Source organism: Narcine bancroftii, unplaced genomic scaffold (genome assembly GCF_036971445.1).
Source record: "Narcine bancroftii isolate sNarBan1 unplaced genomic scaffold, sNarBan1.hap1 Scaffold_296, whole genome shotgun sequence".
NCBI classification, from domain to species: domain Eukaryota; kingdom Metazoa; phylum Chordata; class Chondrichthyes; order Torpediniformes; family Narcinidae; genus Narcine; species Narcine bancroftii.
This window is the reverse complement of record NW_027212032.1, coordinates 1,174-29,040: the sequence shown is the minus strand read 5'-3', so window position 1 is coordinate 29,040 and position 27,867 is coordinate 1,174. Positions and strand designations below refer to the sequence as shown.

Genomic DNA, 27,867 nt, shown 5'->3' with positions numbered 1-27,867 from the left:
TGGGACGTAGAAAAGGTTTATTTGTTTGGAAGTGCTACAGTCTTGGCCAGCGCTGCCGAGCAGGTTGGAGTACGATGCTGATTCAATGCGTTAAAGGCCGTGGAAAGCAACAGCAAGGTCTCAGAAGACAGTGAGTGCCTGAAGGAAGGGGTCTTGGACACCATGAAGAAGCAGATTAAAACAAGGGCAACTCACGAAATGTTCTCAAATTAAATGGTAGATTCATCACAGCTCACATTCAGTGCAGGTCCCACTGACCCCCGGCTATAGCTCAGTGGGGTCTCTTGGCCCCCAAGGTCAGTCAGTGACCGCCAGGTTTACTTATCGGGCTGAGAAGGTCTTCCCCCTGTGGAGAGAGGAGTGTGAGACCAGGGCGGATGATGCCTCACCTCCCGCCAAGCAACCTACTTACTCCACACACATCACCTCCTTGAAATAACACTCCCCTTCCCCATCTCCCTGACATATCCCTCCCCCACGCACCCCATCTCCCAGATATATCCCTCCACACCCCACGCACCTCATCTCCCTGATATATCCCTCCCCCACGCACATCTCCCTGATATATCCCTCCCCCACGCACCTCATCTCCCTGATATATCCCTCCCCCACGCACCTCATCTCCCTGATATATCCCTCCCCCACGCACCCCATCTCCCTGACATATCCCTCCCCCACGCACATCTCCCTGATATATCCCTCCCCCACGCACATCTCCCTGATATATCCCTCCCCCACGCACCTCATCTCCCTGATATATCCCTCCCCCACGCACCTCATCTCCCTGATATATCCCTCCCCCACGCACCTCATCTCCCTGATATATCCCCCTCCCCCATGCACCCCATCTCCCAGATATATCCCTCCCCTCCCCCACGCACTCCATCTCCCTGATATACCCCTCCATTCCCTCATGCACCCTCCCTGCCCCCCTCTCCCTCCCCAAACCCCTCTCCCTGCCCCATCCACGCACCCACCCCTAAATACATCTCTCCCCCACACCCCTCACCCCACTCATATAGCAGACCCAATGCTCCACTCTGTCCCAGAAACCTCAAGAGGGTTGAGGATGTGTTCTCCCCTTCCCTGGGGGTAGGGGATACCCTCATTCCTTGGGGGGGGGGATGGGAGGGGAGATCATGTATGTGGGTGGGAGGCGGGGGTCTGTGAGTGGGGTGAGGTAGGGGTCTGTGTATGGGGGTGTCCGTGCTGTATCCTGCTGGAGGTCAGACTCTTGTCGCTCCAAGGGGTTTTGTCACCGTGCCCTCGGAGAGAACAAACTGCGCGGGGACACTGCAATTCGGCCTTTTCCTGTCATCATCCCTCCAGCACGGACAACAGAAACTATCCTCCTCCTCCTCCCCCCCCCCCCCCAACCAACCTGGGGGGTACAGGGCAGGTGTTTCTCCTCTCTAAGCTGCCCCAGGCAGTTAAGGGCAGGTCTCTCCCTCTCCAACCCGCCCCAGGGGGGTATAGGGCAGGTCTCTCCCTCCCCTATGCCCTGGGATACAAGGTGGGTGCCTCCTCCCCACCAGGGGTACTGAAGGAGCTCTGCCCAAATGTCCTCTTCTCCGCTGCCTGGCAACAAGCCCAGTAACCAGGCTCCCGCCCACCCCTCCCAGGAAATTCCACCCTTCCTCCCCCAGCACACAAGGGTCCTTGCCAATATGCCTCCTTACCACAGACTGGGCAACTGGTTGCCCCCCTCCCTCTCAGACAGAGCCCAAGGTATCAGACTGTTTGGGAGGGTTCCTAGGGTATGGAAGGAGGGGTGGATTTGGTGGGTGAAAGAGATCAGTGACCACTCTCCAGGAGAATGATGAAGCCTGTCTGATACTAGAAGGGGGTGGGGGGAGGCATTTCCTTGTGGGTTGGAGGGACATTCCTGCACCTCCTACAGCTTAAGCTCCAAGCCAGGAATGGGAACGGTCTCCATTCTCCACCCCAACACATCAACAGCAGCTGGGAGCACAGGGAGGATCCACACACCTCCTCCCCCTAACCTGTCCACAGATGTTCAAGCAGCACATACCATAAACTGCCCCACCACTTTCAAAGCGTAGCCTGCAGGAAACTCAACTTCTCCCCAGCATACAAACCCTTTGTCCAGGACCAGAGCTGGCAAACACATGCACCGCTCTCACAGCCTCCTGTAGACTGGACCGTACACAGCTCCCACCTCACCCTTTCACCCGTGCAGGTGCTCGGAAAGGGTGGGATTCTATGCAAAGTCAATTGACACCTTTAGTAGAAACGGCAGGCCCTGCTCTCAATAACAGGCAAAAACTTGATCCTCTGCAGTGACTGAATATCTACTTTGCTCTCCTTCCTTCCCAACACGGAGAGGGAAGGGACAAGCCTCTACCGGTGGCCTGTGATCCATGAGGCATTGAGCTCCATTACAGTGGCCGGTTGTTCCCTGGCACTCCCTGCATCACTCACACATGTATCTATCAGAAGGCCTGACTCTCCTGGTCTGCTCTGGGCTCTCTGTCCACTCCCTACGCAATGTGACGGCTGCACTATCGCCAAAGGCCCTTGGCTGTGAAAGTCTGAGAGACAGTCGGCCACGGAAAGACCTAGGGCAACGCAAGAGATAAAAGCACCATTACACACAGTGACACACGCACCCATGGACGGGAAAATGCCAGAGGAAATCGAGGCAAATGCTGGTTGTGGAGGGAGTGGAAGCAACTAGACACACGAGAGAGAATGAGCAAGATTGGTCTCGATCCCGCAGTTCAGCCCCATCACCTCCTCCAACTGCTCAGAGCTCGGGAGAGATGATTAGGGGAGGATGTTTTCCTTAGGTAAGCAATCCCAAATGTGAATAATCAAGGATGTTTGATGTAGGAGGGGGGAAGGGAGAAGGGGGCAAGGGGGTAGAAGGGGGCAAGGGGGGAGGAGGGGGCAGGGGGAGGAGGGGGCAGGGGGAGGAGGGGGCAGGGGAAGAAGGGGGCAGGGGGAGGAGGGGGGCAGGGGAGGAGGGGGCAGGGGGAGGAGGGGGCAGGGGGAGGAGGGGGAAAGGGGGGAGGGGGAAGGGGGAGTGGGAAGAGGGGATAGGGGGAGAGGGGGAAGGGGGGAGAGGGGGAAGGAGGGAGAGTGGGAAGGGTGGAAGGGAAACTTATAGTTTATAAAAACTCCAGTACTGTCCCTCCAGTGTTACACAGCGATAGACCCATCCCCTCCAGTACTGTACCCCAGTGTTACAGCCCCGTCCCCACCAGTACTGTACCCCAGTGTTACACAGTGACAGCCCCGTCCCCCTCCAGTACTGTACCCCGGTGTTACACAGTGACAGCCCCGTCCCCTCCAGTACTGTACCCCGGTGTTACACAGGGGCAGACCCGTCCCCACCAGTACTGTACACCAGTACTGGTGGGTGCGGATCTGTCACTGTACAGTACTGGAGGGGACGGGGCTGTCACTGTGTAACACTGGGGTACAGTACTGGTGGGGATGGGGCTGTCACTGTGTAACACTGGGGTACAGTACTGGAGGGGACGGGGCTGTCACTGTGTAACACTGGGGTACAGTACTGGAGGGGATGGGGCTGTCACTGTGTAACACTGGGGTACAGTACTGGAGGGGACGGGTCTGCCCCTGTGTAACACCGGGGTACAGTACTGGTCAGATTATACATATTTGGGGTTATTTACTTTCCACCAATTCTTCTCGCTGCCTTTGCTACATAAAAGACATTGACCTTCTGAGTTTCTCCAGCATTTTGTGTTTTTACTTCAACCACAGTGTCTGCAGAATTTTGTTCTTTACTTCCCTCAGTTTCTGCTAAAATTCAATCTCGGAAAAAATGCTGGAGTTGGTTCTGAGAAAGTGAATAATGTAGGTGATGCAAAGCAGAACTCAAATTATATGCAAAGCTCTCTCATAATGAACAGGGAAATTCAGATGCAAAGGATGTTGGCACGACTCCAGGCCAGACTCAACTCAGCTGCTGCTTGGGCAGACGATCAGCTCCTCCCAGCCCATGGGGGATGATGAGCTGGGCAAGGAGGGGAGAGTTTGCATCCACTTGTCTTATCACTCAGTGACCTGGGATCTGATCAGGAGAGAGAGGGGCACACAGCATCCAGCAACTGTCGAGATGGAGATACAGGTCCACCTTCCCACCATCTCAGAATCAGAATTTACTGTCATGAACATGTTACACAAAATGTGTAGTTTTGCGGTAGAATTACAGGTGGAAAATGTCTTTTAAGTACATTTTATTCATCAAATTATTAAATAATTGAGTTGAGACATTGTATGAGATCTATTGTATGAGACATTGGTAAGGCCAAAATTTGAGTATCGTGTGCAGTTTTGGTCACTGAACAACAAGGAAAATATCAATAAGATAGAAGATTTACTAGGATGTTGCCTGGACTTCAGGAATTGAGTTACCAGGGAATATTAAACAGGTTAGGACTTTATTCCCTGGGGCGTAGAAGAATGAGGGGAGATTTGATTGAGGTATTTAAAATTATGAGGGGGAGAGACAGAGTAAATATAGATAGGCTTTTTCTGCTGAAGGTAGGTGAGCTACAAACCAGAGGACATGGGTTAAGGGTGAAAGGGGGACTTCTTCACACAGAGAGTGGAGGGGGTGTGAAACGAGCTGCCAGTTGAAGTGGAGAATGTGGGCTCAATTTAACATTTAAGAATTTGGACAGGTACATGGACAGGCTATGGGCTGGGTGCAGGTCAGTGGGACTATGCAGAATAATGATTTGGTACAGGTAGAAGGGCTGAAGGGGCCTGTTTCTGTCCTGTAATGTTCTATGGTTCTAAGAGTGAGATAGTGCCTGTAATTCCTTGTCCATTCAGAAATTGTCTCACTGACCTTCAGCTCATATGAGCTCGAGGTCCCGCGAGACTCTTCCCCAGGAGATGGGGCCGCGTGGGTTCTCCCCCCCAGAGCTCCGGTTTCCTCCCACATCCCAAAGACTTGCGGGGTTAGCGGGTACATTGGTGGGTGTGTGGGTGAGGGGTACAACCTGGTGGAAGTCAATGGGAACGTGGGGAGAACTGGAGCGATGATGGCCAGCACAGATGCAGAGGGCCGAGTGCCTGTTTCCCTTCTGGAAGGCCCTAGGACTGAGCCAGAGTAGGCTGTTGACATTGCTCTTGAAATGTGCTGGGCAAGCAGAAGTTTCACAACTTGCTCATGAGTCAGCCTGGATACCATTGGACTCTCATTTGCATCCAATTTTAATTTGGCATGCAGGAGGGAATACTCAATGTTAATAGATTCATGTTCTGATAGTTACCCTGTAGTGTTTAACTACAGTGGTGAATATTAACTGGAAAACCAAATTAATTCACCACTTTGCAGTACTTTATTAATATCTTGTGCAATGCAAGCTGCAACGCAGCAAAGCTTTAATTGAGCAGAGATGGTGATGTGTCTCTGGTTTTCCTTTCAATCCGTTGTATTACCCATTTATTTTTCCTCATATCCTCTCACCAGCAATAACACCCCCCAAAGAAGGTGAAGATTAGTCCCTTCCTCGAACAAGGCATAAAGGAAGCAAGTTTCAGCGAAGGTAGTGGTGGGGGAGGGGTCGGGCTTGTTCCGAGAGATCAAATACTTGGATTTATCCCATCGAGAGCGGACCTGCTGGGAACATCCTGCTGGGACAGGAGCTGCTTTGCTCGAGGTCAAGAGAAGCCGCAGAAGGTGGTGGACGCAGCTAAGAGCATCATATTAACCACTCCTCCCCTCCACGGATTTTGCCTGCACCTCCCGCTGCCCGGGAGGGTCAGCTGACACCCTGAAGGACCCACCATACACTCCTCCCCTTCAGTGTGCACCAAACAGGCTTAACGACAGCTTGTCCCTTGCAGTTATCAGTCTCCTGAATGAACCCCACCACAGTGCTCCCATGCTGCTCTTGCTTGGCGCTAATAATCTTTGATTTTCACTGCACTCTGCCAGTGTTCTTGATCTTCTATGGCTGTATTGATACTGGGGTTAACCTGTTAGGCCGCTTGAGAATGGACCCCTCTTACTTGCTAATAACGTGACAGATAAAGAAGTGTCATTTTAACCCAGCGATGCAGATGATCCCCACTCTAAGTGAAGCCCCTGCCCCTCCCTCCCCTGCAGTACTTACGACATGGTTTTCATTTCTTTCTTCTCGGTCTCAGGCCTTGCACGGTTCAGCACCTTGAGGAAGTCCGAGGTCTTGGCCCTCATGCGGGTGTGGATGTAAGCCTGCAAGCAATGCAGAGGCAGCATGTCAGCTCCGCGATAGCAGGGGGAGCTGCAATTCCAGGGCAGAGCGGGACCTGTTCCTTACCTCTGACAACACCGTGGCCAGTAGGTGAAGGGGAGCTGGGACCAAGAATGGACATCATGTCCACAAGGCTGGCATCCCGCACACACACACACACACACACACACACACACACACACACACACACACACACACACACACACACACACACACACACACACACACACACACACACACACACACACACACACACACACAGTGTGGAGCACGCAGCCAGGAAAGGAGGTGGTGGAAGAATTAGACAAGCACCTGAACAGATCAGGACTGGAGGGGGTGGTGGGGAAACGGGTCAGGAATGGAGTGGCGGGGAGACTGGCGGGGTATGGGCCAAGTGCAGGGAGTCGGGATCAGTTAGATTTGTCATCACAGATCTTATAGACCAAGAGGCCGGTTCCAGTACTGCATTGTTCCATCTTCTTGATCGATATTACAAACACTACTGCATTTGCAATGTCACCACAACTCCACGTGACTGGCAGAATCTCCCTCCACGTAATTTGTGGAGAGAATCAACGACATCCCTTCAGTTTGGAAACCAAAGCACATGCCTGCAGATGCTGGACATCTGACATAAAAACAATGCTGGAAACATAGGCATCAGGCAACGCCTGTGGAGAGACAAAGAGAGTTAAAGACTCTTCGCCAGAACATGGGGATCGTTCCTGACCAAGACCTTCCATCTCAGAGACAAGCTGGAAGGTCGACGCCATTTCTCACTCCACAGATGCTGCCTGACCACTCAATGTTCCCATCATTCTCAATTTTTGCCCTGTGACTGCCTTTACAGACATGATTTGCAAACAATTCAAGCCAAGAGGATCACCAGCCAACTTTATTCCTGGATTTTTAAAAAAAACTCAGTCCAGTTGGTCAGATGTTACACCAACTTCCTTCCCTCCACTCCGTGGATCTACTTCTCTTGTTACCTCAGAAAGGCAGCCAACACACAAAAAGACCCATCGCACCTGGAAAAAAACCCCTCTCGTCTCCCTCCTCCCATCAGGGAGAAGGAAGAGTATGACTGAAGGCACCAACAGGACAGTTCCTTCCCTGCAGCCATCAGGCTCCTGAATGAACCCCACAACAGTGCTCTCATGTTGCCCTTGTTTGGTGTTGCCTGATTTTCCATTTCATTGCAATTCCTCTCTGTAAATTGTGCTCTTTACATGGCTGTGCAAATATTAGAGATATCCTGTTAGTTTGTTCAGAGAAGGACCCTGCTCATTGCACCAGGTATCTTGTGACAGATAAATGTAATCTAAACTCCAATTAGGCCTATGTCTGCTTCTCTCTTTTCTTGCCCTCCACCCAGACAAATTCCCTTTCCATGAGTCTTCCACACAGCAATCCCAACAGCCCCTTCCTCCTCTGTGCATCCTCAACACACGTACACACACGTGTACCAGCTCAACTTCGAGACTACTTTTGGCCTGAGGTCAGAATTGAACCTTGGTGGCTGTGAACTGCCGTACGACCTAGTCCTCTCAAAATACCCTTCCTCCACACTAATGTTATCCTCTCAGATGGAATGGTTAGCACTACACTGTTGCAGCCCCATCAACTGGGGTTCAAATCCGACGGTTTTGTAAGGAGTTTGTACATTCTCTCCCCACGTCTGTGAGTTTCCTCCAGGCACTCTGGTTTCCGCCCACCCTCCGAAGTGTACCAGGACGTAGGTCAATTGGATGTAACTGGGTGGCATGGGCTCGTGTCTAAATTACATTTTAAAAAAATTAAATCATACCTTCACTGTCAGAAATATCAAGTACTTGGAACTTCAGTTCACAGCCCCGGTCTCATTAAGAGAACGTTTCTATCAGTTATCAGTGCATCCGTTATCTTTATTTGTGTACCCTGTTAAGAATGTTGCAGCCAGGCAACCTGAATTTTGACTGGTATCTATGCCTCCCCTCTTTGACTCTGCAGACTAGTCCTGCTCATGCCCTGGATATCGTGACCCGAGTTCTATTGTGCACAGTGTTACTTTGTCCTACCCAATCAATTTCTCAATTTCCTCTCATCCACCTTCCCCTAACGAAAGCAGCAGGTCAGAACCAGGGAACAACAAGAAAGCTGAGTGCAGTTGGCCCCTTCACTCACCTTGGAACACTTGATGTGGTAATGCAAGTAATCCCTGAAGGTATGAATCAGGTTGATGGTGTTATCACGTGTGTTGGGGTTGGTGTGTCGAGGGAACAGCACTGGGAAGAGACAAACATGGATGTTAACGGTGGCATGGAATGGTGGAAAGGCAGAAAACGCAGCTTCTGGCCCAGACTTCAATGCCCCCCCCCCCCCCCCCCCCCCCCCCCCGCCCTGCCATCCCCAGCAGACGGATCAATTGAATAAAGCAGGCAGAGCTTGGGTGAGTGAGGGGAAAGATTTAACAGGGACCTGAAGGGTATGTGGAACGAACTGCCAAGAGAGAAAGGGGGGTGAGATGGGGGGGGGAATTATTCTAGTGTTTAAAAAACATGGAGAGCAAAGGTTTAGAGGGATATGGGCAAACACAGGCCAGAAGAACCATGGAACACTACAGCACAAAAGTGGGCCATTCTGCCCATCTAGTCTGTGCTGAACTATTATTCTGTCTAGTCCCATGGCTGTGAATCGACCTGCCTGGTTTTACCATACACGTGTAACAGTCGAGTGTTTTGGAGCAATTTTTCAGATCAAATCTGAAGAGGGTGGTGGGGCAGTGGACTTTTACATAGATACTACTTTTGACTGTGGTAAGTAACTATGTCGTTCAATGTGCTGGGGGCTCGGATGGGAAGGACTCGGTGGTGAGTCTGCAGTTGGGGCTCTGGGAGCTTGGGCGGTTGGTCAGTTGGGGCCAAAAATGGTGGGGATCGACTTTTATACTGGTCCTACGAAGGGTGGGGGGGGGGTCAACTATCACACAAGTATATACGGCTGGTTTTGGTGAGAAAATCTCACTGGCAGAATTAGCAGAAGGAATTTGTAGTTTCAGACCCTGGAAGGAAGCGAGTTCCGCTTTCATGATCTCAAACAGAGGACTCCACAATTCATTGGGCCAAGGATAGATTTAAAGATACTAAATTTAGGAAGCATTTGGTTCCTGGGGGAAGTGCTTTAATAAAAGAAATGACTCAATTTGATTTTTTGTTCCATATTTACTTGTTCTCTCTTATAAATCACGATGAATTCCCCCCCCTTGCACAGGCCTCCCATTTGCCCTTCTTGTTCGCTACTCGTCGGGACCAGATGGGAGGCTGATGTGGTGTGGGCTCTTACCGAAGGTGATGTAGCCAATGTTGTCACCCACTGCCGCGTCAGTGTCCTTCAGTTCCAGAGGTGGCTCTCGGTGGCTGAAAAGCACCTGGGGCGCGGTGTGGCTTGCTCTCCGGCCCTCTTTGAACTCCTTAGAAATAGACCAGAACAACACACATCAGAAGGGGCAGGAATTGGGTGTAATTGGGCGGTAGTATGGGTTCTTGAGCTGAAAAAGGCCTGTTACTGTGCAGTATGTCCAAATTTAAAATCCATCTGTGGTGCCAGGAAACTACGCCAATTATTTAGCACATTTCATTGCAAAGTTGTTGGGAGGAGTTGGTGGGAATGGTGAGAAAATTAAAATGGGATTAATGTCAGTTTAGTGGTAATGAATGTGGTTGGCCTCTTTCTGCGCTGAGTGATGGTGAAGGGAATGTTGGTAATACCCAGCAGGTCAGACGGCACCTGAGGAGAAAGAAAAAGTAATGCCACTGAAGACCTTTGAAAACCTCTGGAGAGCATTCTGGCTGGTTGCATCACTGCCTGGTTTCGAGACGCCAACTCTCAGGAAAGGAAAATAATCCAGGGGGTTGTTAACTCGGCCTGCGACAACACGGGCATCAGACCACTCCATCGAGGACATCTACAAGAGGCGGTGCCTCAAGAAAGCAGCCTCTATCCTCAAGAACCCCCCCACCACCCAGGCCGTGCCTTCTTCACTCTGCTACCATCAGGAAGGAGGTACAGAAGCCTGAAGACGAGCACCCAGTGGCACAAGGATGGCTTCTTCCCCTCCACCATCAGATTCCTGGAACGATCAATGAACCAGACGCTGCCTCACTTTTCGTCCACTACTTTTGTAAGGTGGTTTTATATGAATGTGTGCACTGATTCTCCCGCAAAATAAATTTCATGTCTCGTTCATGACAATAAATTCTGATGCATCCAGCCACTCAGCCCCACTCCCTGGCCTTTTCCCCGTAACTCTTGAAGACCTGACCCATTAAATGCCTATCCATCTCTGCCTTAAATATACCCAACAAGCTCAATTCCATAGTCACCTGAGGCAACAAGTTCCACAGACTCACAACCCTCTGACTAAAGAAACTTCCCCACATCTCTGTTTTATATTGATGCCCATTTCTGAGATCACCAGCATGTGGCATTCTTATTTATTGTTGTAAGGTGGTTTATATAAAGGTTTGCCCTGTGATGCCGCTGTAAGACAGCGACTTTTGTGACATGTTCACGATAATCGATTCTGATTTTGAATTAATGTTGCATGTGGGAAACCCAGACAGTTCAACACAAACAGGAATGACTGGTTATCTGAAACCTGTGAACTCAAGGGTTCAGATAGACAAGGCATGAAGCTTACCTGCAGCTAGGTTAACAGAATTTATACAGATGAATATTAAATGACTACCAGTCATCCACCACAGATGAAACAATCGAGATTCAATCGCCAGAACACCAGACTGGCTCATGGCCCAAGGAAACAAAGCACGTTGTTGATGCAGTTTCAAGTTGCAGGCAGCAATTCATAAAAGGAAGAGACAGGAGAAGATAGTTTGATGGTAAACAGAGAGAATGAAATTAATCTCCAAAAATGACCCTGGAAATTATAGGACGGTGAGCCTGACGCCGGTAGTAGGTAAATGATTGGAAGGTGTTCTAAGAGATCAGATATACAATGTTTTGGATAGCCAGGGACTGATTGGGGATAGTCAAATTATTTGCGTGGCAGGTCATTTTAAACCAATCTAGAGTTTATCAAGGTTACCTGGAAAATTTGACGAAGGAAAGGCTGGGGATGCTATCTTCATGGACTTTAGTAAAGCCCTTGTCAAGATCTAACATGGAAGGTTAGACAGGAAGGTTCAGACACTAGGTAAAGTGGTGAACTGGATTTGACAATGGCTGGACAGAGAGTAGTGGTGGATGATGCTTCTCAGAGGAGGCCGGTGACTAGTGGTGCCTCAGGGATCAGTGCTGGGACCATTGTTTGTCATCTATATCAATGATCTGAATGATAATGTGGGAAATTGGATCAGCAAGTTTGCAGATGACACTAAGATTGGAGGCGTTGTGGAAGGTTTTCAAAGCTTGCAGATCTAGTCCAGCCGGACGGAAAAAGAGGCTGAAAAATGGCCGATGGAATTTAATGCAGAGAAGTGTGAGCTGTGACATTTTGGAAGGACAAACCAAGAAAGGACGGACACAGCAAATGGTCGGGCACCGAGGAGTGCGGTAGGACAGAGGGATCTGGGAATATAGATACATAATTCCCTGAAAGTGGTGTCAACTGTTGTCATGCTGTACGTCTAAATTTAAATTTAAATTCTTCTCTCAACCCTTTGTAAAGCCAGCACATCAGCTTTAACAGGGAGCCCTTCCCCAGCTACGTTTGGTGACTGAACTGGTCTACCCACTGGATGGTTGTAGAGTGGACAGGGTTGTAAAGAGAGCTTTTGGCATCTTGGCCTTCATAAATCAAAGTATTGTGTGCAGGAGTTGGGATGCTATGGTAAAGTTGTATAAGATATTGGTGAGGCCAAATTTGGAGTATTTTATGCAGTTTGGATACCAAACTACATGAAAGATATCAATAAGACAGAAAGAGTGCAGAGAAGATTTACTAGGATATTGCCTAGACTTCAGGAGCTAAATTAGAGGGAAAGGTTAAACAGGTTAGGACTTTATTCCCTGGAATGTAGATGAGGAGAGATTTCATAGAGGTATTTAAAATTATGAGGGGGACATACAGAATATAGAGAGGTTTTTCCCCCTGAGGGCAGGTGAGGTATGTAAAATTATGAAGGGGAAAGATAGACTCAATCTGGACAGGGTCTTTTCCACAGAGAGTGGGGGGGATTCAGACAAGAGGACATGGATTGAGATTGAAGGGGGAAAAGTTTAGGGGAAACATGAGGGGGAATTTCTTCATTCAGAGGGTGGTGAGAGTGTGGAACGAGTTTCTGGCCAAAATGGTCAATGTGGGCTCGATTTTAAGATTGAAGGAAACGTTGGATAGGTTTATGGACGAGAGAGGTGTGGAGGTTTATGGGCTGGTTGCAGGTCAATGGGACGAAGATGGAGAAGGCATGCAATAGAAGGGACGATCTGGCCTGTTTCTGTGCTATAATTGTTATATGGTTATAGATACAAACCAGAGGACATGGGTTAAGGGTGAAAGGGGAAAATTTTAGGGGAAACTTCTTCATACAGAGAGTGGTGGGGGTGTGGAACGAGCTGCCAACTGTGGGCTCAATTTTAACATTCAAGAAGAATTTGGACAGGTCCATGGATGGGAGAGGGTGCAGGGCTGTGGGAATAAGCAGGGGGCCAGGGAGTGAAATCATAAAATTCCTTATATGCAGTTGTATAGGACAATCCCCGAAACAAAAAAAGTGACACCTTGTGGGGGGTGGGGGGGGGGGTGTGGAAATATCGGGGTTGTCCTACATGCCAGGTATAAAATTCTTAAATTCAAAACCTCCGCCATCTTCCTGCCAGACCGATGCAATCTTACGTGTGGCCCGTTAGTTATTAACGGTCTCAGCATTCCTCCGCAGGGTCCATCCACCCAGTCTAACTGCTGTCAGCTCTCTACAGGTTTTAAACGGCCTGTGGCAGGAGCTGACGGTGGTTTATTTTAAATAATCCCAAAAAAATGTAAACCTTTAAATGAAAATCTGGTATTAAAATATTGTGATTTGCTTTTAACAACATTCCCTGGTCAGCAGTAAGTACCAGATTTTTTTTGGGCGTGGGGTTGGTTCATCTTATACAAGGGGTATTGCTCAAAACCAACATTTTAGGTGGAATTTTTTTTTAATGCAGTCAGTAGAAGAAAAGTATGGAAGCAACCAACTAAACTTGACTGCTTCACAGGGTAGGGGGCCCATAAACTTTGGGCACTGTCCTAAGGGGCCATAGCCATAAAAAGGTTCAGAATGACTGCCCAGTGATAGGTCTGTGTGGGAGGTGGGACAGATTGCATGCGATATGTGCCATTGGCCAAAATTCACTTTTGCCCTACCTGCATGAAGACCTTTCCAATCACGACATCATCATCGTCCTTGAATACTGTGCTGAAGACCACGGTCACTCGATCCTTTTTGGCCTCCACATACCTGCAAAGTGAACAAAGTATTGGATCATCGCTGGGCAACAGGAGACCAAACCATCCAGTGGGTAGACCAGTTCAGTCACCAGACACAGCCATTGAAGGGCTCCCTGTTAAACCTGATGTGCTGGCATTAGAGGGTTGAGAGAAGATTTAAAATTTTTAAAATTTAAATTTAGATGTATAGCATGGCAACAGACCATTTTGGCCCACGAACCCGTACCGCCCAAACACACCCAATAAACCTACAATCCCTGGCACGTTTCAAACAGTGGGAGGAAACCAGAGCCCCCAGGAAAAACCCAAGCAGACATAGGGAGAACCTACAAACTTCTTACACACAGCATGGGAATCGAGCCCCAGTTTCGATCGCTGGCGCCGTAACAGCATTGCTCTAAGCACTACGTTAACCATGCTGCCCTAAAGATTCACAAAAATGATCCTTGCAAAGAAAACATTAGCGCATGAGGAACATTTGATGGTTCTTGTACTGCAAGGAGTTCTGAAGAAGGTGCGGGGGGGGGGGGGGGGGGGGGCCCTCATCGAAGCATTTGGAAAGCCTGGACAGAGTAGATATGTCACGGTCGTGGGGAGGAGGAGAGTGTGAGCATCAGGATCACCCGTGTGGCAGTGAGCCAATGAGAAGATCAGAGGGGTTTGGCTGGGTGGTGCTTGGGGTGTTGAAGAATGTGATGTCTAGTGAATAACAAAAAGAAAGTGACTTCATGGTGTGTTGCAAGAAACGAGGGAGTGTATTCTTCATTCGTTTGTAAACTGTGCTAATCAATGCCGTTATAGATGTGGTAAAGTTGTTCCCCAGGGAGGGGGAGTCCAGGACAAGAGGGCAAAACTTCAGCATTGAAGGGTGCCCGTTTCAAACAAAGATTGTGGAGAAATTCCTTCAGCCAGAGAGTGGTGAACCTCTAGAATCTGCAATCTTAGGCAGCCGCGAAAGCCAGGTCGTTGGGTGTATTTAAGGCAGAGATTGATGGGTATCTGAAATGTCAAGTATCAAAGGTTATGAGGAGAAGACAGGAGAGTGGGGCTGAGTGGGAGAATGAATCTCCTCATGATGAAATGGCAGAGTGGCCTTGATGGGCTGAATGACCTGCTTCTTACGGTCTGGGACACGCAGGCTCAGGAGTCATGGATAGGATTAGGGATTAGTCAGAGTTAAACACAGGCCCTTCAGCCCAACTCATCCATACTGACCAGTCCCATTTGGCTGCATATATGCCTTGTTCCTCTTAACCTCCCTATCTATTTACCTGTCCAAATGTCTTCCAAACTTTGTAACTGTATCTATCTCCATTACTTCCTATGATCATATACCCAACTCCCTCTGTGGTAAATCAACTATAAATCTTTCACCTCTCCACCTTGAACTTGTTTGTTCTGTACTGTAGGCTGTTGGCCCTTCACTACTGGTTCCTAGACTTCCTGGCTACAATGAGTGTAGATGGGACACATCTCCTCCACCACCGACCTGACCTGGGACAGGCGTGCCTGTAGGGGAGGGACTGCAGTGCGAAAACAGAAGGTGGGGGGGGGGGGGGGGGTGGCGGGGTTAGAACAGAGGTGGATCGGAAGAGAGAAGGGATCTATTTTCAGAAATTGGATGATGTTTGACTGCACATACCATTGGGTTGTAGACTGTTGGGGTTGGGTACAAGGTGTTCCTCTCATTTCCATCGAGCCAACAGACCGGAAGGGACAAGGCTATGGCAAGTCCCTGAGAGGAGTAGCCTTCAGAGGAGAGTGAAACACAAAAGTCTGCAGATGCTTAAAGACGGGCTCAGGCCCGAAAAGTTGGCAATATATCTTTCCTTTTTATAGATGGTGAAAAGACCGGCTGAGTTTCTCAAGCATTTCGGCCTTCGAGGAGCACAGGGAGGGTTCTTGAATAAGGAAGAGGGAACAGTCAGTTGGTACCGCAGACAAACGGCTCTCCGAGCATTGCCCCCAGCCTTCCCCACATCCCACTGAGCTCCAGCCCACCCGCCAAACTCACATAATAAGGAAGAGGCAAATGGTTGGTGAGTCCCGCAGAGAGAAACGGCTCTGAGTCTTGCCTCCAGCCTTCCCCATGTCCCATTGATGACCTCCACCCCTAGCACTCACAGGGTTTCATCGTCACGATAATGAATCAGGGCTCGCTTCTCTCCCTCTCTTCCCTCGGCCTGGAAGTTGAAGTACTTCTCAAAGACGGAGGCGAAGCAGTTCCTCTTCAGCATGCCAGCCTGGTGTATCACCTCGGCCTTGTTGGGGGGAATGTTCTCCAGGTCAAACAGCAGGGACACGTTGTATCCTGCAGAGGACAGAGATGGCTCCAAACAGTCACAATTCTGCTGCAGCCAAGATTCACTCAATTGGCTCTACCATTTCATAAAGGAAAGACACCCAGTGAAACATCTCCTTCACATTCAATCCCTGGTGGCCTTGGTCTCCACATCACCCTCCCTCTAACAGTCTCCCTCTGCATCACTTAACCCCATAGGACATAGGAGCAGTAATCCAGTCTGCCCCATTTCATCATGAGCTGATCCATTACCCCATTCAGCCCCAATGCTTGGCCTTCTCCCCATAACCTTTGAAGAACTTATCAATCTCTGGCTTAAACACACCCAATGACCCGGCCTCCACAACCACCCGTGGCAACAAATTCCAGATTTACCACCCACCGGCTGAAGAAATTTCTCCATATCTGTTCTAAGCGGACGCCCTTCGATCCTGAAGTTGTGCCCTCTTGTCCTAGTCTCTCCCAGCGTGGGGAACAACCTTTCTCTCTTGCCCTTTTTGTCTGTCACCTGCCAATCACCTGCCTCTGCCTCCCCATCTGTCTGTCATCTTTCACCCCTCTCTAGTTCACCAGTCCCCTTCTGGCCCCCGCCTATCCCCTCTCACCCTGTCTGGCCATCTCCCCTCCGCACTCAGTCTTGAAGAAGAGTTCTGGCCTGGAATGTCGGCTGTCCTTTCTCTCCTGTGGACGCTGATCGACCTGCTGAGTCCTTCCCAAAGATTATTTTATTTGCTCTATATTGCAGCATCTGCAGTCTCCCCCATCTGCTACTTCCTTTCAAAAAAAATCTTTGTATCTGGTTCTTCAGGGACCTTGCCATTCATAACCCTGGATTCCACCGCCATAAGATCCAGCAGCCACCACGCAGTGGGAAGTCTTTTTCCTTCCTACCAACATGTCACGCTCCATACTCTCTGTTGAAACTCAAGAACACATGAAAATAGGAAGAAGCTACTCAGCCCTTCAACCCAGTTCCAGCATTCAATGTGATCGTTGGTGACCAATGCTGCCTTCAGATATAGAAATCTACAGTACAGGCCCTTTGGCCTAGTGTTGTACTAACCTTACAACTCACTCCAAATGCCTGGAATTTCCTTAGTGCATTACCCTCTATTTGTCTCGGTTCCATGTCTAATAGACTCTTAAAAGGTCCTTTTGTCCCTGCCTCCACCACAGTTACCGGCAGCACATGCCATGTACCCCCATCACATATTCTGAGAAATTCTCCTCACCCATGATTCCTCAATCCACCAAATATTAACTTAAATATGATCTGGCCACATTCCAGAAGTGGACACTTCAGTTTTAAATGTCCTGCCCCCTACTTTTTATCTATGAGGCGGTACGGTCGGCGAAGCAGTTAGTGCAACGCTGTTACAAGTGCCAGTGATCGGGACCAGGGTTTGAATCCCGCGCTGTCTGTAAGGAGTTTGTACGTTTTCCCCGAGGGCTTCGGTTTCCTCCCACTGGTCTGGGTTGGTTGGGGTTTGAGGTTAATTGGGTGTAAATCGAGCGGCACAAACTCGTGCACCAAAATGGCCTGTTACCGTGCTGTATATAGCCATGTAACCATAAAATAGGTCATCACGGCCCTTCTTGTCCATGCCGAAACACTTCTAGTCCCACTGACCTGCATTTGCCCATAACCCTCCATACCCTTTTCATCCATATACCTCTCCACATTTTTCTGACAGATAATATTGTACCTGCCTCCACCACGCCCACCAGAAGCTCGTTCCACACAGACCCCGCTCTCTGAGCAAAGAAGCTTTCTTTGTGTTGCACCTAGACTTTTGCCCCCTCTCAGCTCTAAATTTAAAAAAAATGTCCCCCTGTTGACAATAACCCCTCAAGTGGAAACATCTCAGCCTCTAGCCTGTCAATCCCCATTAATATCTTGTATGTTTGAGTAAAGCCACTGCTCATTCTTCTAAAGTCTAAGGACATCAGTCACACACTGAGGCTGGGAGCTGAAATGATGTGCCTGATAAAACCCTTCTCGTGCACAGAGTCTCATCTCCGGCAGTGGCAGTGACCTGGTCCTAGACACTGCCCAGTTATAAAGGGAGAGTGAGTACCCGACCTTGCAGTGAGGCTTAGTGCGAGCAGAGGTTGAACTACTGTCTCACGGAGTCCTAGAGGCAGCAGGAACCTGACCCTTCAGCCTACCGACTCCGCACACACACCATGGACCACCATTCGCTCATTAATCCATTTTCTCTCCACATTCTCAACACCCCCACCCCACGCAGTCACGAGGAAAGGTTAACGAAGCCTGAACCCTAGTTATCCATTCAGAGAAAAGCAGGGAGTTGTAGAGCTCAGGTAGCTGGATCAGCATTGTCAATGAACAGGTGTCCTTACATCAGAGAGAAGCCTACTGACAATAGATGGAATAATCCCATTTAAACAGACACTTTACATTAGTTATTATTAAATTATTCCACACCCACTGTGCAAACAGGATGTAGAACCGGAACAGCTGAATACACAGTTCCACTCATGAGGTAATGATCAGACCAGCCGCAGTCAACACCCCTGCAGTTCAAGCGTGTCAGCACCAAAATGGAAGCAGCCCCCTCCCCAGGGACCACTATCCTACCTGGAAGTGGTGGGTGCTTGGATGGGATATACTACAGGCTGTTCTCAGTGACACACACAGAGGCAGACATCCAGAACTGCTGGAAGACCATCCACTTGGTAAAAGAAGCACTTTGGTCTGCACAAAACGTTTTTAAAAAAATAGACATACAGCATGGTAACAGGTCATTTTGGCTAATGTGGTCCATGCTGCCTGATTTACACCCAAATTAACCTCCAAGCCCAGTATGTTTCGAACCTGTTGGCCTTTCAGCACCCTGAGACGTTGGTGTGGCAACGGTCTAGAGTATTTCTGTCACCGGGCATTGAGGGGCTGAGACCGAGAGGAAGTCCCTCAAACAAAAGAATGGGGAGAAGCGACAAGGTGCCACAGGGGGACTTTGGTCTGCCCGAAACCCGTCGGTCTTTCAGCACGAGGAAATGTCAGTGTGGGAATGTTGCCGACTGCCTTGTTCCAGGCTGTGGGAACATGTGCTGTGGGACGCACACCGAGGTTTGGTGCTGCAGGGAAGAAACAGCCTAGAGTCCTCCCATTTCTGGGCACTGAGGGACTGAGACCAAGGGGAAATCCTTCAAATAACAGGGGGCGGGGGAGGGGTTGAAGTGACAAGGTGCCACAGTGGTGGTAATGGCGAGAGAACAAATGTTACAGTGCACGTTGATGGGAGTGTGTCGATGTGACTGGCATACGGGTGTGAAGATGAATGGTTTTCTCTCTTGTAAATAATTTATTGTGAATAAATTTTTAAATTTAGACATTCAGCTTGTTAACAGGCTATTTCAGCCCACGAGTCTGTGCCACCCAATGAACTTACATCCCCTGTATGTTTTGAACATTGGGAGGAAACCAGAGCCCCCGGGAAAACATGTCCTTACAGACAGTGCGGGATTCAAACCCTGGTGGGTTAAGCTAACCGTGCCCCCCTGTCTTGGTGAGGTCATTAATTACTGGGTCCCAGCACCAATGTTCTGCCAGCTCACTGGGTTCTGTTGGCAGAAGTCCAAATCTAAACAGGTGCCTCGCTGAATGTATGTTGAGATGCACAATTCATTTCAATTTAAGGAAGCAGGTTACCTGGTTCAGGAGCCACAAGGTAGGAGCCATACACTCGCTTCAGTAACTGGGGGAAGAGCAGAGGGAAGCAATTTAAATGGTCAGAATCTTTAAACCAAAATCAAGGCTGGAAACACACTGCCCTGAAACATTGGAAAAGTCTTGAACAACATGAAAGAGTTCATCCATCTCCCACTGCCCTCCCCTGACAGTGTACAAGCCTGTGACCTGGGAGTTGTTGATGGGGCGGTGGGGATGGCACTTCACTGTGCATTTAATTCACTGCCAGCCTTGCCCTGGGAGTGTATGATTGGATGGTATGGAGAATGCCACCTTCTATCACGAAGGAAGCAGGAACAGGTCTCCGAGGAAAGAGCGACAGGTCTGAGCAGTAAGAAAAAGGGAAACTGTCATTGTTGGGTGCTGTACGGTTATGGAACAGAGAAGGTAAACCAGTTCACATGCTGCGTTTGGACTTGGGTCTGCTGTAAGGTGTCACCCAGAACTGGAATACAATAATTGGAGGACAAGCTGGAATGCTGATTAGTTATTTTCACGCTACAGGTTGTAAATGCAGAGGTACAGGAAGGATGAGAGGCCAGCATTTTATAAAATTAATTCAATTAAAAAAATTAATTTGGAGATATAGCACAGGTAACAGGCCCTTCTAGCCCAAATACTCCCTTGTGATCAATTAACTTACTAACCCCATACATATTGAAGGGTGGGAGAAAACCCACGCAGACGCGGGAAGAACGTACCAACTCCTGACAGAGATGGATTCCAACCTGGGTCACTGGCGCTGTAGCAGCATCGTGCTAACCACCACAATAACTGTGCGACACGAACACCAACGGTTCCTAGAGTCATTGCGTTAAACAGCATGGAGACAGGCCCTTAGGCCCAGCTTGTCCATTCTGACTGAACCATCCACCCAAACTGGTCACATTTATCCGTGTTCAGCCCATTACTCTGAACCAGCCATTCTTAACCTTTAGTTGTGAAAACACGACACTGGAGAAACTCAGCAGGTCAAACAGTGTCCTTTATATAGCAAAGATAAAGATACAGAACCAATGTTTTGGGCCTGAGCCCTTTATCCACACCTTGATGAAGGGCTCAGGCCCGTGTGTCGGTTTTGTATTTTTACCTCTGCTGTATAAAGGACACTGTTTGACCTACCGAGTTTCTCCAGCGTCGTGTTTTTCCTTCAACCATGGTGTCTGCAGACTCATGTTTTACTTCTCATTCTCAATTTTTTTATTTCTGGTGGAGGCAGAAATGGACAGAAAGGGCATCTCCAATTTAAAAACATTACATTTTGTAAGAAGATTTGACTGAAAACATTGAAAATTCCAAAGGTCCTGGTTAGCTTGCACCTGGAATTCTGTGCACAAATCAGGTCTCCCCATCCATGTAGAATATGGGCATATACTTGTGTAAAGTCGACCCCTATATTATCGGCTCAGACCGCCCACCCAAGCTCCTGATCCCCCGATCGTGGATCCTCATACCGGCTGCCCACTGGAGCTCCCAACGCCCCACCACCGAACCTTCCGACGCCCCAACTGCCGGCCCACCTGAGCTCCCAACGCCTCACCCACTGACCTTCATTTTGAGCTCCCAATGACCCGACCCCCCATCGTACTTCCCAACTGCACAACCTCGCTCCAGCCACCCGCCCGATCTCCCGATACTGTGAAATCTTGCACCAGCTGCCCACCCTCCTGAGCTCCCGACGCCCTGACTGGCCACCCACTGTACCTCCTGACTCCCCGACTGCAAAGTCATTGCGCAACAGGCTGAGGAAAAATTCCTTCTCTCGAGAATGGTGATCTGCAAAGTATTCTCTGCCCAGCAGGGCAGTGGAGCCCCTGGTGCTTTCAAGACAGGAACTGGCAGATCTCTGGATATTAAGGGAACAAGGAGGATATGGAGTTGGTGCTGGCAAGTGGGAAATGATGGCCCATGACCTCAGTAAATGGCAGTGCAGGATGTGAGGGGCCAAATGGTCTGCCTCTCCTTCTCAGCCCTGTGTTTTGTGGGGGAAAGCAGAAAGCATACCGGAAAGGCTGCTTGAGACATTGAGCCAGCACTTCCTGCTTCTCTAACTACAGAGTGAAATACCATAAAAGGGCTGGCCGTTTGCACTGAGCTCTGCTCCTAACCACATGTTGTGACTCGCTGCCCGCTGCGAGTCCAGTCAATGCTTCTGAAACCTCCCTCTCTCACAGCCGAGCATTTGCAAAGCCCAGCCTTCACAGGGACCCCAGCAACATCACCACCTCCGCCCATGAGTCCCCCTGAACAAAGGCACCCCCAAACCTGGTGGGACACCAAGACACTACAACCACAGGGGTGGCCATCACACTGGCAACCCCTCCGCAGACTGGGTGGGGCACCTGAACTCCAACAGGAGAGGGTGGAGACGGTGAGGGGGAGGCGGGAGACGGAGAGGGAGGAGACGCGAGAGGGTGGAGACGTGAGGGAGAGGAGGGAGACGGAGAGGGAGGAGATGTAAGTGGGTGGAGACACGAGGGGGAGGTGGGAGATGGGGATCGGCGCTGGAGAGGGTTCGGAGATTTACTAGAAAGATACCAGAAATGGAACAGTTAGTGTATGAGGAAATTGGAGTACAGAAGGATGAGGGGGACCTCCGAGGAATTGCGAATGCTGAAAGGTCTGGACAGAGTAGATACGGCAGGGACCTTTCCCATGGTGGAGAATTTTAGGATAAAAGGGTGTCAATTTAAAACAGAGATGTGAAAACATTTCTTTAGTCAGAAGGTTCTGAGTCTCTGGAACTTGTTGCCACAGGCAGCTATGGAAGCGAGGTCATTGGGTGCATTTAAGGCAGAGAACGACAGGTATACGATTAGACAGGGAATCGAGGATTACAGGGAGAAGACCGGGAAGTGGGGTTGAGTGGGTGGATGAATCAGCTCCTGATTGGAATGGCAGAGCAGACTCAACGGGCCAACTTCTGCTTCCAATATCTTGCGATCCTCGCTGCCTCTGATCCCTCTCTGACAGACTCCTTGCACAACGGAGGGAATTCTGCAGGCACTGGCTGGGTTGGGAGCAGGCATATTAAGAATGGAAGGAGATGATGCCACGGACTGGTCACCCTGACCCGATCTGGAATTCTTTCTGCAGGGCTGCCAAGACTGAACAATCTGTTGGGATTCGAAACCTCAGAAACAAAAATCGAGCAGCTTGCCATATTGGTTGAGTTTCCACATCCATTTGAAGGTACTGCCATAGAAGCAGGACCTTCAGCCAACAGAGTGCATCCCAACCGTCAACCACCATCACACTCATGCTAAATTAATCCCATTTGTTTGAATCCTCTCCACAGCCCCAGAATTGCCCCAAGATTCTACTCCTCACCCCCACCAGGGTCAATTCATCAAGCCCTCAAGACACAGGAGCAGAAATAAGCCATTCTGCCCATCAAGTCTGCCCTGCCACGATCTGTTCCATTTCGCCATCCAACCCACTGCCCGGCCTTCTCCCCATAAACTAATCAATCTCTCCCCTAAATGACCCGGCCTCCACAACTGCCTGTGGCAACAAAATCCACAGATTCACCTCCCTCTGGCTGAAGAAATTCCACCTCATCTCTGTTCTAAGTGGACACCCTTCAATTCTGAAGTTGTGCCCTCTTGTCCTAGACTCTCCCACCTGGGGAACAACCTGTCTCCATCTACTCTGTCCACGCTTTTCAACCTTCAAAATGTTTCAATGAGATCCCCCCTCATTCTCCTAAATTCCAACGAGTTCAGGCCAAGAGTTGTCAAACGCTCCTCATACGATAACCCTTTCATTCACGGAATCATCCTGGTGAACCTCCTCTGAACCCTCTCCAATGTCAGCACATCCTTTCATAAATGAAAAGTCCAAAACTACTCACAATCCTCCATGTAAGGCCTCACCAGGGCCTTATAAACCTCAACATCACATCCCTGCTTTTCTATTCTATTCCTCTTGAAATGAACAGCAGCGTCGCATTGCCCTTCTTCTCCACCACCGACTCAACCTGCAAGTTTCCCGTCAGGCTCCTGCACGAGGTCTCCCAGGTCCCTTCGCAACTGGGGATTTTCAATGTTCTCTCCATTTAAAACAGAGTCTGCCTGTTTACTTCTCTCTACCAAAGTGCATGACCTTTCTGACATTATATTTCATTTGCCACTTCTTTGCCCTTTCTCCTGATCCAAGTCCTTCTGCAGCTTTTGTGTTTCCTCTACACGACCTGTTCCTCCAACTCACCTTTATAAACTTGGCCACAAAGCCACTCATTCTATCATGCAAATCATTAATATCCAGCATCAAAAGCGGCCCCCAACACCAACCCCTGTGGAACACCACTTGTTACAGCCAATCACAACATGATCTCTGCATTCCAACTCTCCACGCAGACAGCACCGGGGTCCAGTTTCGAACCCAAGACTCTGGAGCAGTGAGACGGCGACCCCATGAGCTGAGGCACAGCATGAATGTGCAACTTCAACAGAGTGGCCAAAATCCTTGGGATGAGGCAGCGAAAAGCCTTGCGAGCTGAGCTGTTGTGAACTACTGAAAACAGAGATGCTGGAGGAACTAAAGCAGGTCTTGCAGCATCCATGGGAGGTCAAGATATATCCCTGGCATTTCAGGCCTGAGCCCTTCTTCAAGATGTGAGAAGCAGGCAGGCACCTGAACAAAAGGGCAGGGGGAAGAGTGCAGACCAACAGGTAATCATTGGATAATGGACAAGAAGAGGTCAGGAGAGAGGAACAGTGCTCTCCCCACAGTGTTGTGATGACTGCTGTGGCACTGTAATCTTTATTGGAAATAAGTCAAATTTGGCAAGAGCAAGAAGAGAATTTCATACATCCCAGTCATAAGGTTTGGAGGAATGACTTCCCTCAGGCTTAGGCCTGAAGCATCAGTAATAGATCTTTACCTCCTATGGATACTGCGAGACCTGCTGAGTTCCTTCAGCATTTGTTGTGCTTTTTTACTCAGTGTCGTGTCCCCACCTCATGGATACACCACCCCAGCCAGGATTGATGGTGGAAGAGCATGGATAACAGTAGGGGTAGGCAGGGGTGGTGGTGACTGTATCGCACTGCCCCTCCAGTCATCTGTGACATGAGCTATGTGGGGTTGAACGTTGCTGGATGGGATGAGTTGTATGGAATGGGGCGCTGGAAACCTCCTTACATCGCAGTATATTGACACAAGCGAGAGGCCAGTTGAGATTATTCAGAGCACAATTATCATATATACTCATGTAATGGTCGAGCCGACTTTTACACGGATACTAATTTTGACTGCGGTAAGTACCTGTATTGATCAAGGCGTTGGGAGCCAGATGGCCTGGAATGGGCGGTGAGTCCGCAGGTGGGGCATCGGGAGCTCGGAAGGATGTGGCGGGGGGAATGGTCTGCAGTCGGGGCATCGGGAGCTTGGATGGGTGGTCTGGGCCAAATATAAAGGGTGGGAGCGAGGGGTTAGAGAGAAAGAAAATAGTAAATACAGGAAAAGAGATGGAAACAGTGGATTCACAAGGGATTATTCCCCAGAATAATCAAACCCAATATTCATATTGTTAATTTTCACATTGTCCCACTCTATCTGCATTTTAAAAACTGATCTTCCGCCCTGATGCAATGGGGATTCTAAAAGGTTGCCTTCCTGGCAATGCAAAGAATTCATCCATCTGACCACACCCAGTTCCTAATCTTCCAATTTAAAATTATAAAAAAAAATTTAAATGTAGACATATAGCATGGTACCAGGCCCTTCCAGCCCATGAGTCCCCACCGCCCAATTGCACCCAATTAACCGGAAACCTCCAGTACGTTTTCACGATGGGAGAAAGCTGGAGCCCATCACCCCCTCCCCCCGCAGAAAACCCACAGACAGGGGGAGAAGGTACAAACTCCATACAGACAGCAGCCGGTTCCCATCTGGGTCGTTGGTGCTGTAATGGAGTTGCGCTAACCAAGACCCCCTTTAAATAAGCTTGAGCAACATAACTCAGTGGGAAAGGGTTTCCTGAAGCAAACAGGCCCATTCATGGGTGTCACAATTAGCGCAACACTGTTACAGCGCCAGCGACCTGGTTCAAATCTGCCGCTGTCTGTAAGGTGTTTGTACGTTCTCCCCTTTTGTGCATAGGTTTCCTCCTGGTGCTCTGGTTTTCTCCCACTGTTCGGGGGGTGAGGTTGGAGGTTAATTGGGTGTAATTGGGCTGCATGGCTTTAAATGGCCAGAATCAGCTTCTACTGTGCTGTAAATTTTTTTAAATTCCCGGCTTCGAGCCAGTCTCACTCACCTCATCTGCCCCGTGATCCTGCAGCTCTTTGTAGAACTTCAGGGAAATGCTGACCATCACCTTGGTCTTGTCCCCATTAGGGTTGGAAATGTGGTAAAGGACCCCATCGAAATCTGCACAGAGAAACAATTAAGGATATCTGAAAAGAACGTCTTCACACTGGCCCTGCATCTCTCCACACCAACGTTCACACTTCCGATGGGCCAATTCCCCATTAGAGGTTTACATGATGTGGGAACTGGTGGAAATGCAAGCATTCAAGATCCAACCCAAATTACGCCACCGGGGAAGTTTGGGGGTCAACCGCAAGGATCGATCTGAACAGAAAGAGGCCCTTCAGCCCATCTACCAGTAGTCTGTGCCACATTATTATTCTGTTTCAAGTGAAACCCAAACGTCTGCAGACGCAACAGTTGAAGTTAATGATGGAGAAACTCAGCAGATCCAACATGTACTTTATATAGAAAAGATAAAAATACATAACATTTCAGGCTTGAGGCCTTCATCAAGGTATAGGAAAATGTAGGCAGGCACAACGAATGCAAGAAAAAGAAAAAAATCTTTTGTTCATTGATCATTCAGGAATCTGATGGTGGAGGGGAAGGTGTCCTTGTACCACAGAGTGCTCGTCTTTAGGCTCCTGTACCTTTTCCCCAATGGTAGCAGAGTGAAGAGGGCCTGGCCTGGGTGGTGAGAGTCTTTGCTTTCTTAAAAACACTTCCTCTTGTAGATGTCCTCGATGGAGTGAAACTATCTGGTAAGAGGTACTGCAGCACTAGGGCCAAACGCCCAGAATGGGCAAGTTTTCTTTCCCCCAGGCCATCAGACTCCTGAATTCCCAGAACATATGTGCATCGAGTATCGTGGTACTGGGGATCATTACTGTATATGTCTTAATATTTAATGTATTTAACTTCTATTCTAACTTATGCAAATCTGCTCGTGGTCCTGGAGAAACGCTATCTCGCCTTTACCTTGCGAACATGGTAGGAACAATAAAGGTGAGGTGACTTGACTGGTGCCCATGATGTCGCAGACCGAGTTAACAACCCTCTGGAGTTTATTCTTGTTCTGAGAGTTGGCGCCACCATACCAGGCAGTGATGCAACCAGCCAGAATATTCTCCACAGTCCACCTGTAGGTGTTTATGAGTTTTTGGTGACATAACAAATTCCTCAGACACTCACAAAGTCTAGCTGCTGGCGAGCCTTCCTTGTGATTGCATCAACGTGGAAGCTCCAGGACAGATCTTTGGAGATGTTGACACCCAGGAATTTGAAGTTCTTGACCCCCTCCACTACTGAGCCCTCAACGAGGACTGGGTCACATTCCCCTGACTTCCTCCTGGAGTCCACAATCATCTCCTTGGTTTTGCTGACATTGAGTGCAAGGTTATTGTCGCTACACCATTCAATGAGCTGATCTCCCTCCTCTCCTCTTCCTCATTGCTGTTTGTAATTCTGCCAACAAACTGTGCAAATTTGTAGATAGCACTGGAATTGTACCTGGCCATAGTCATGGGTGTAGAGTGAGTAGAGCAGTGGGCTAAGCCCACATCCTTGAGTTGCACCTGTCGATCTTGAAAGTTAGGAAACTAAAATGGGGGAGAGACGGAACCAGTCACCCAAAAGAATGCCTGACCACAGCGAAAGCACAAAACAGCCTTCAGGGGCAACAGTATTCTGTTCCCGTCTACACGATGGAAACCAAAGGACAGTCTAGAGCAGCACATATTCCAGCCCACAGAGCTGCCAACCCCCATCTTCTGTGCCAGTTTGGGGCTCATGTTAATGAAGTACCTCATGCCAGAGCTTACCTGCAAACGTGACTTCCACTGTGTCTGGTTTGTTGCTGTAAAGAATATCACAGAGTCAGTCAGGAGAGGAATTTCTTTTGAAATCAGACATAGATAAGATGGGCAGCCAG

The 27,867-nt window shown here is 49.2% G+C and overlaps 1 protein-coding gene and 1 non-coding gene across 3 annotated transcripts; both read right to left on the bottom strand.

The window, feature by feature from the left end:
• arpc2 (actin related protein 2/3 complex, subunit 2) lies at positions 1 to 27,867 on the bottom strand. 2 transcript variants are annotated; one of them, XM_069913024.1, is made up of 10 exons: positions 27,758 to 27,867; positions 25,942 to 26,054; positions 19,641 to 19,686; positions 15,787 to 15,973; positions 13,579 to 13,672; positions 9,558 to 9,684; positions 8,400 to 8,500; positions 6,117 to 6,217; positions 2,443 to 2,579; positions 1 to 346 (listed from the first exon to the last, which is right to left on the bottom strand). In XM_069913024.1, the coding sequence occupies exons 2-10, from the start codon at positions 25,996 to 25,998 to the stop codon at positions 318 to 320; spliced, it is 879 nt and encodes a 292-aa protein (XP_069769125.1). In that variant the 5' UTR covers positions 25,999 to 26,054; positions 27,758 to 27,867; the 3' UTR covers positions 1 to 317. The 2 variants fall into 2 exon arrangements, with proteins under 2 accessions (XP_069769125.1, XP_069769126.1); XM_069913025.1 differs by lacking the exon at positions 2,443 to 2,579 and having other exon boundaries at positions 27,758 to 27,866.
• LOC138750896 (small nucleolar RNA SNORD89) lies at positions 1,220 to 1,329 on the bottom strand. The gene has a single exon (XR_011349577.1). It is a non-coding gene; the product is annotated as a small nucleolar RNA SNORD89 (small nucleolar RNA).

What these genes read in the sequence shown, in the direction of transcription:
- arpc2 (XM_069913024.1), bottom strand. Translation starts at nt 25,998, where the DNA reads ATGGTCAGCATTTCCCTGAAGTTCTACAAAGAGCTGCAGGATCACGGG. An exon ending in CCTTGTGGCTCCTGAACCAG is followed by an intron (nt 15,974 to 19,640) that starts GTAACCTGCTTC and finishes TGTCCTCTGCAG; the next exon opens with GATACAACGTGTCCCTGCTG. An exon ending in TTGGAAAGGTCTTCATGCAG is followed by an intron (nt 9,685 to 13,578) that starts GTAGGGCAAAAG and finishes TCTATTTCTAAG; the next exon opens with GAGTTCAAAGAGGGCCGGAG.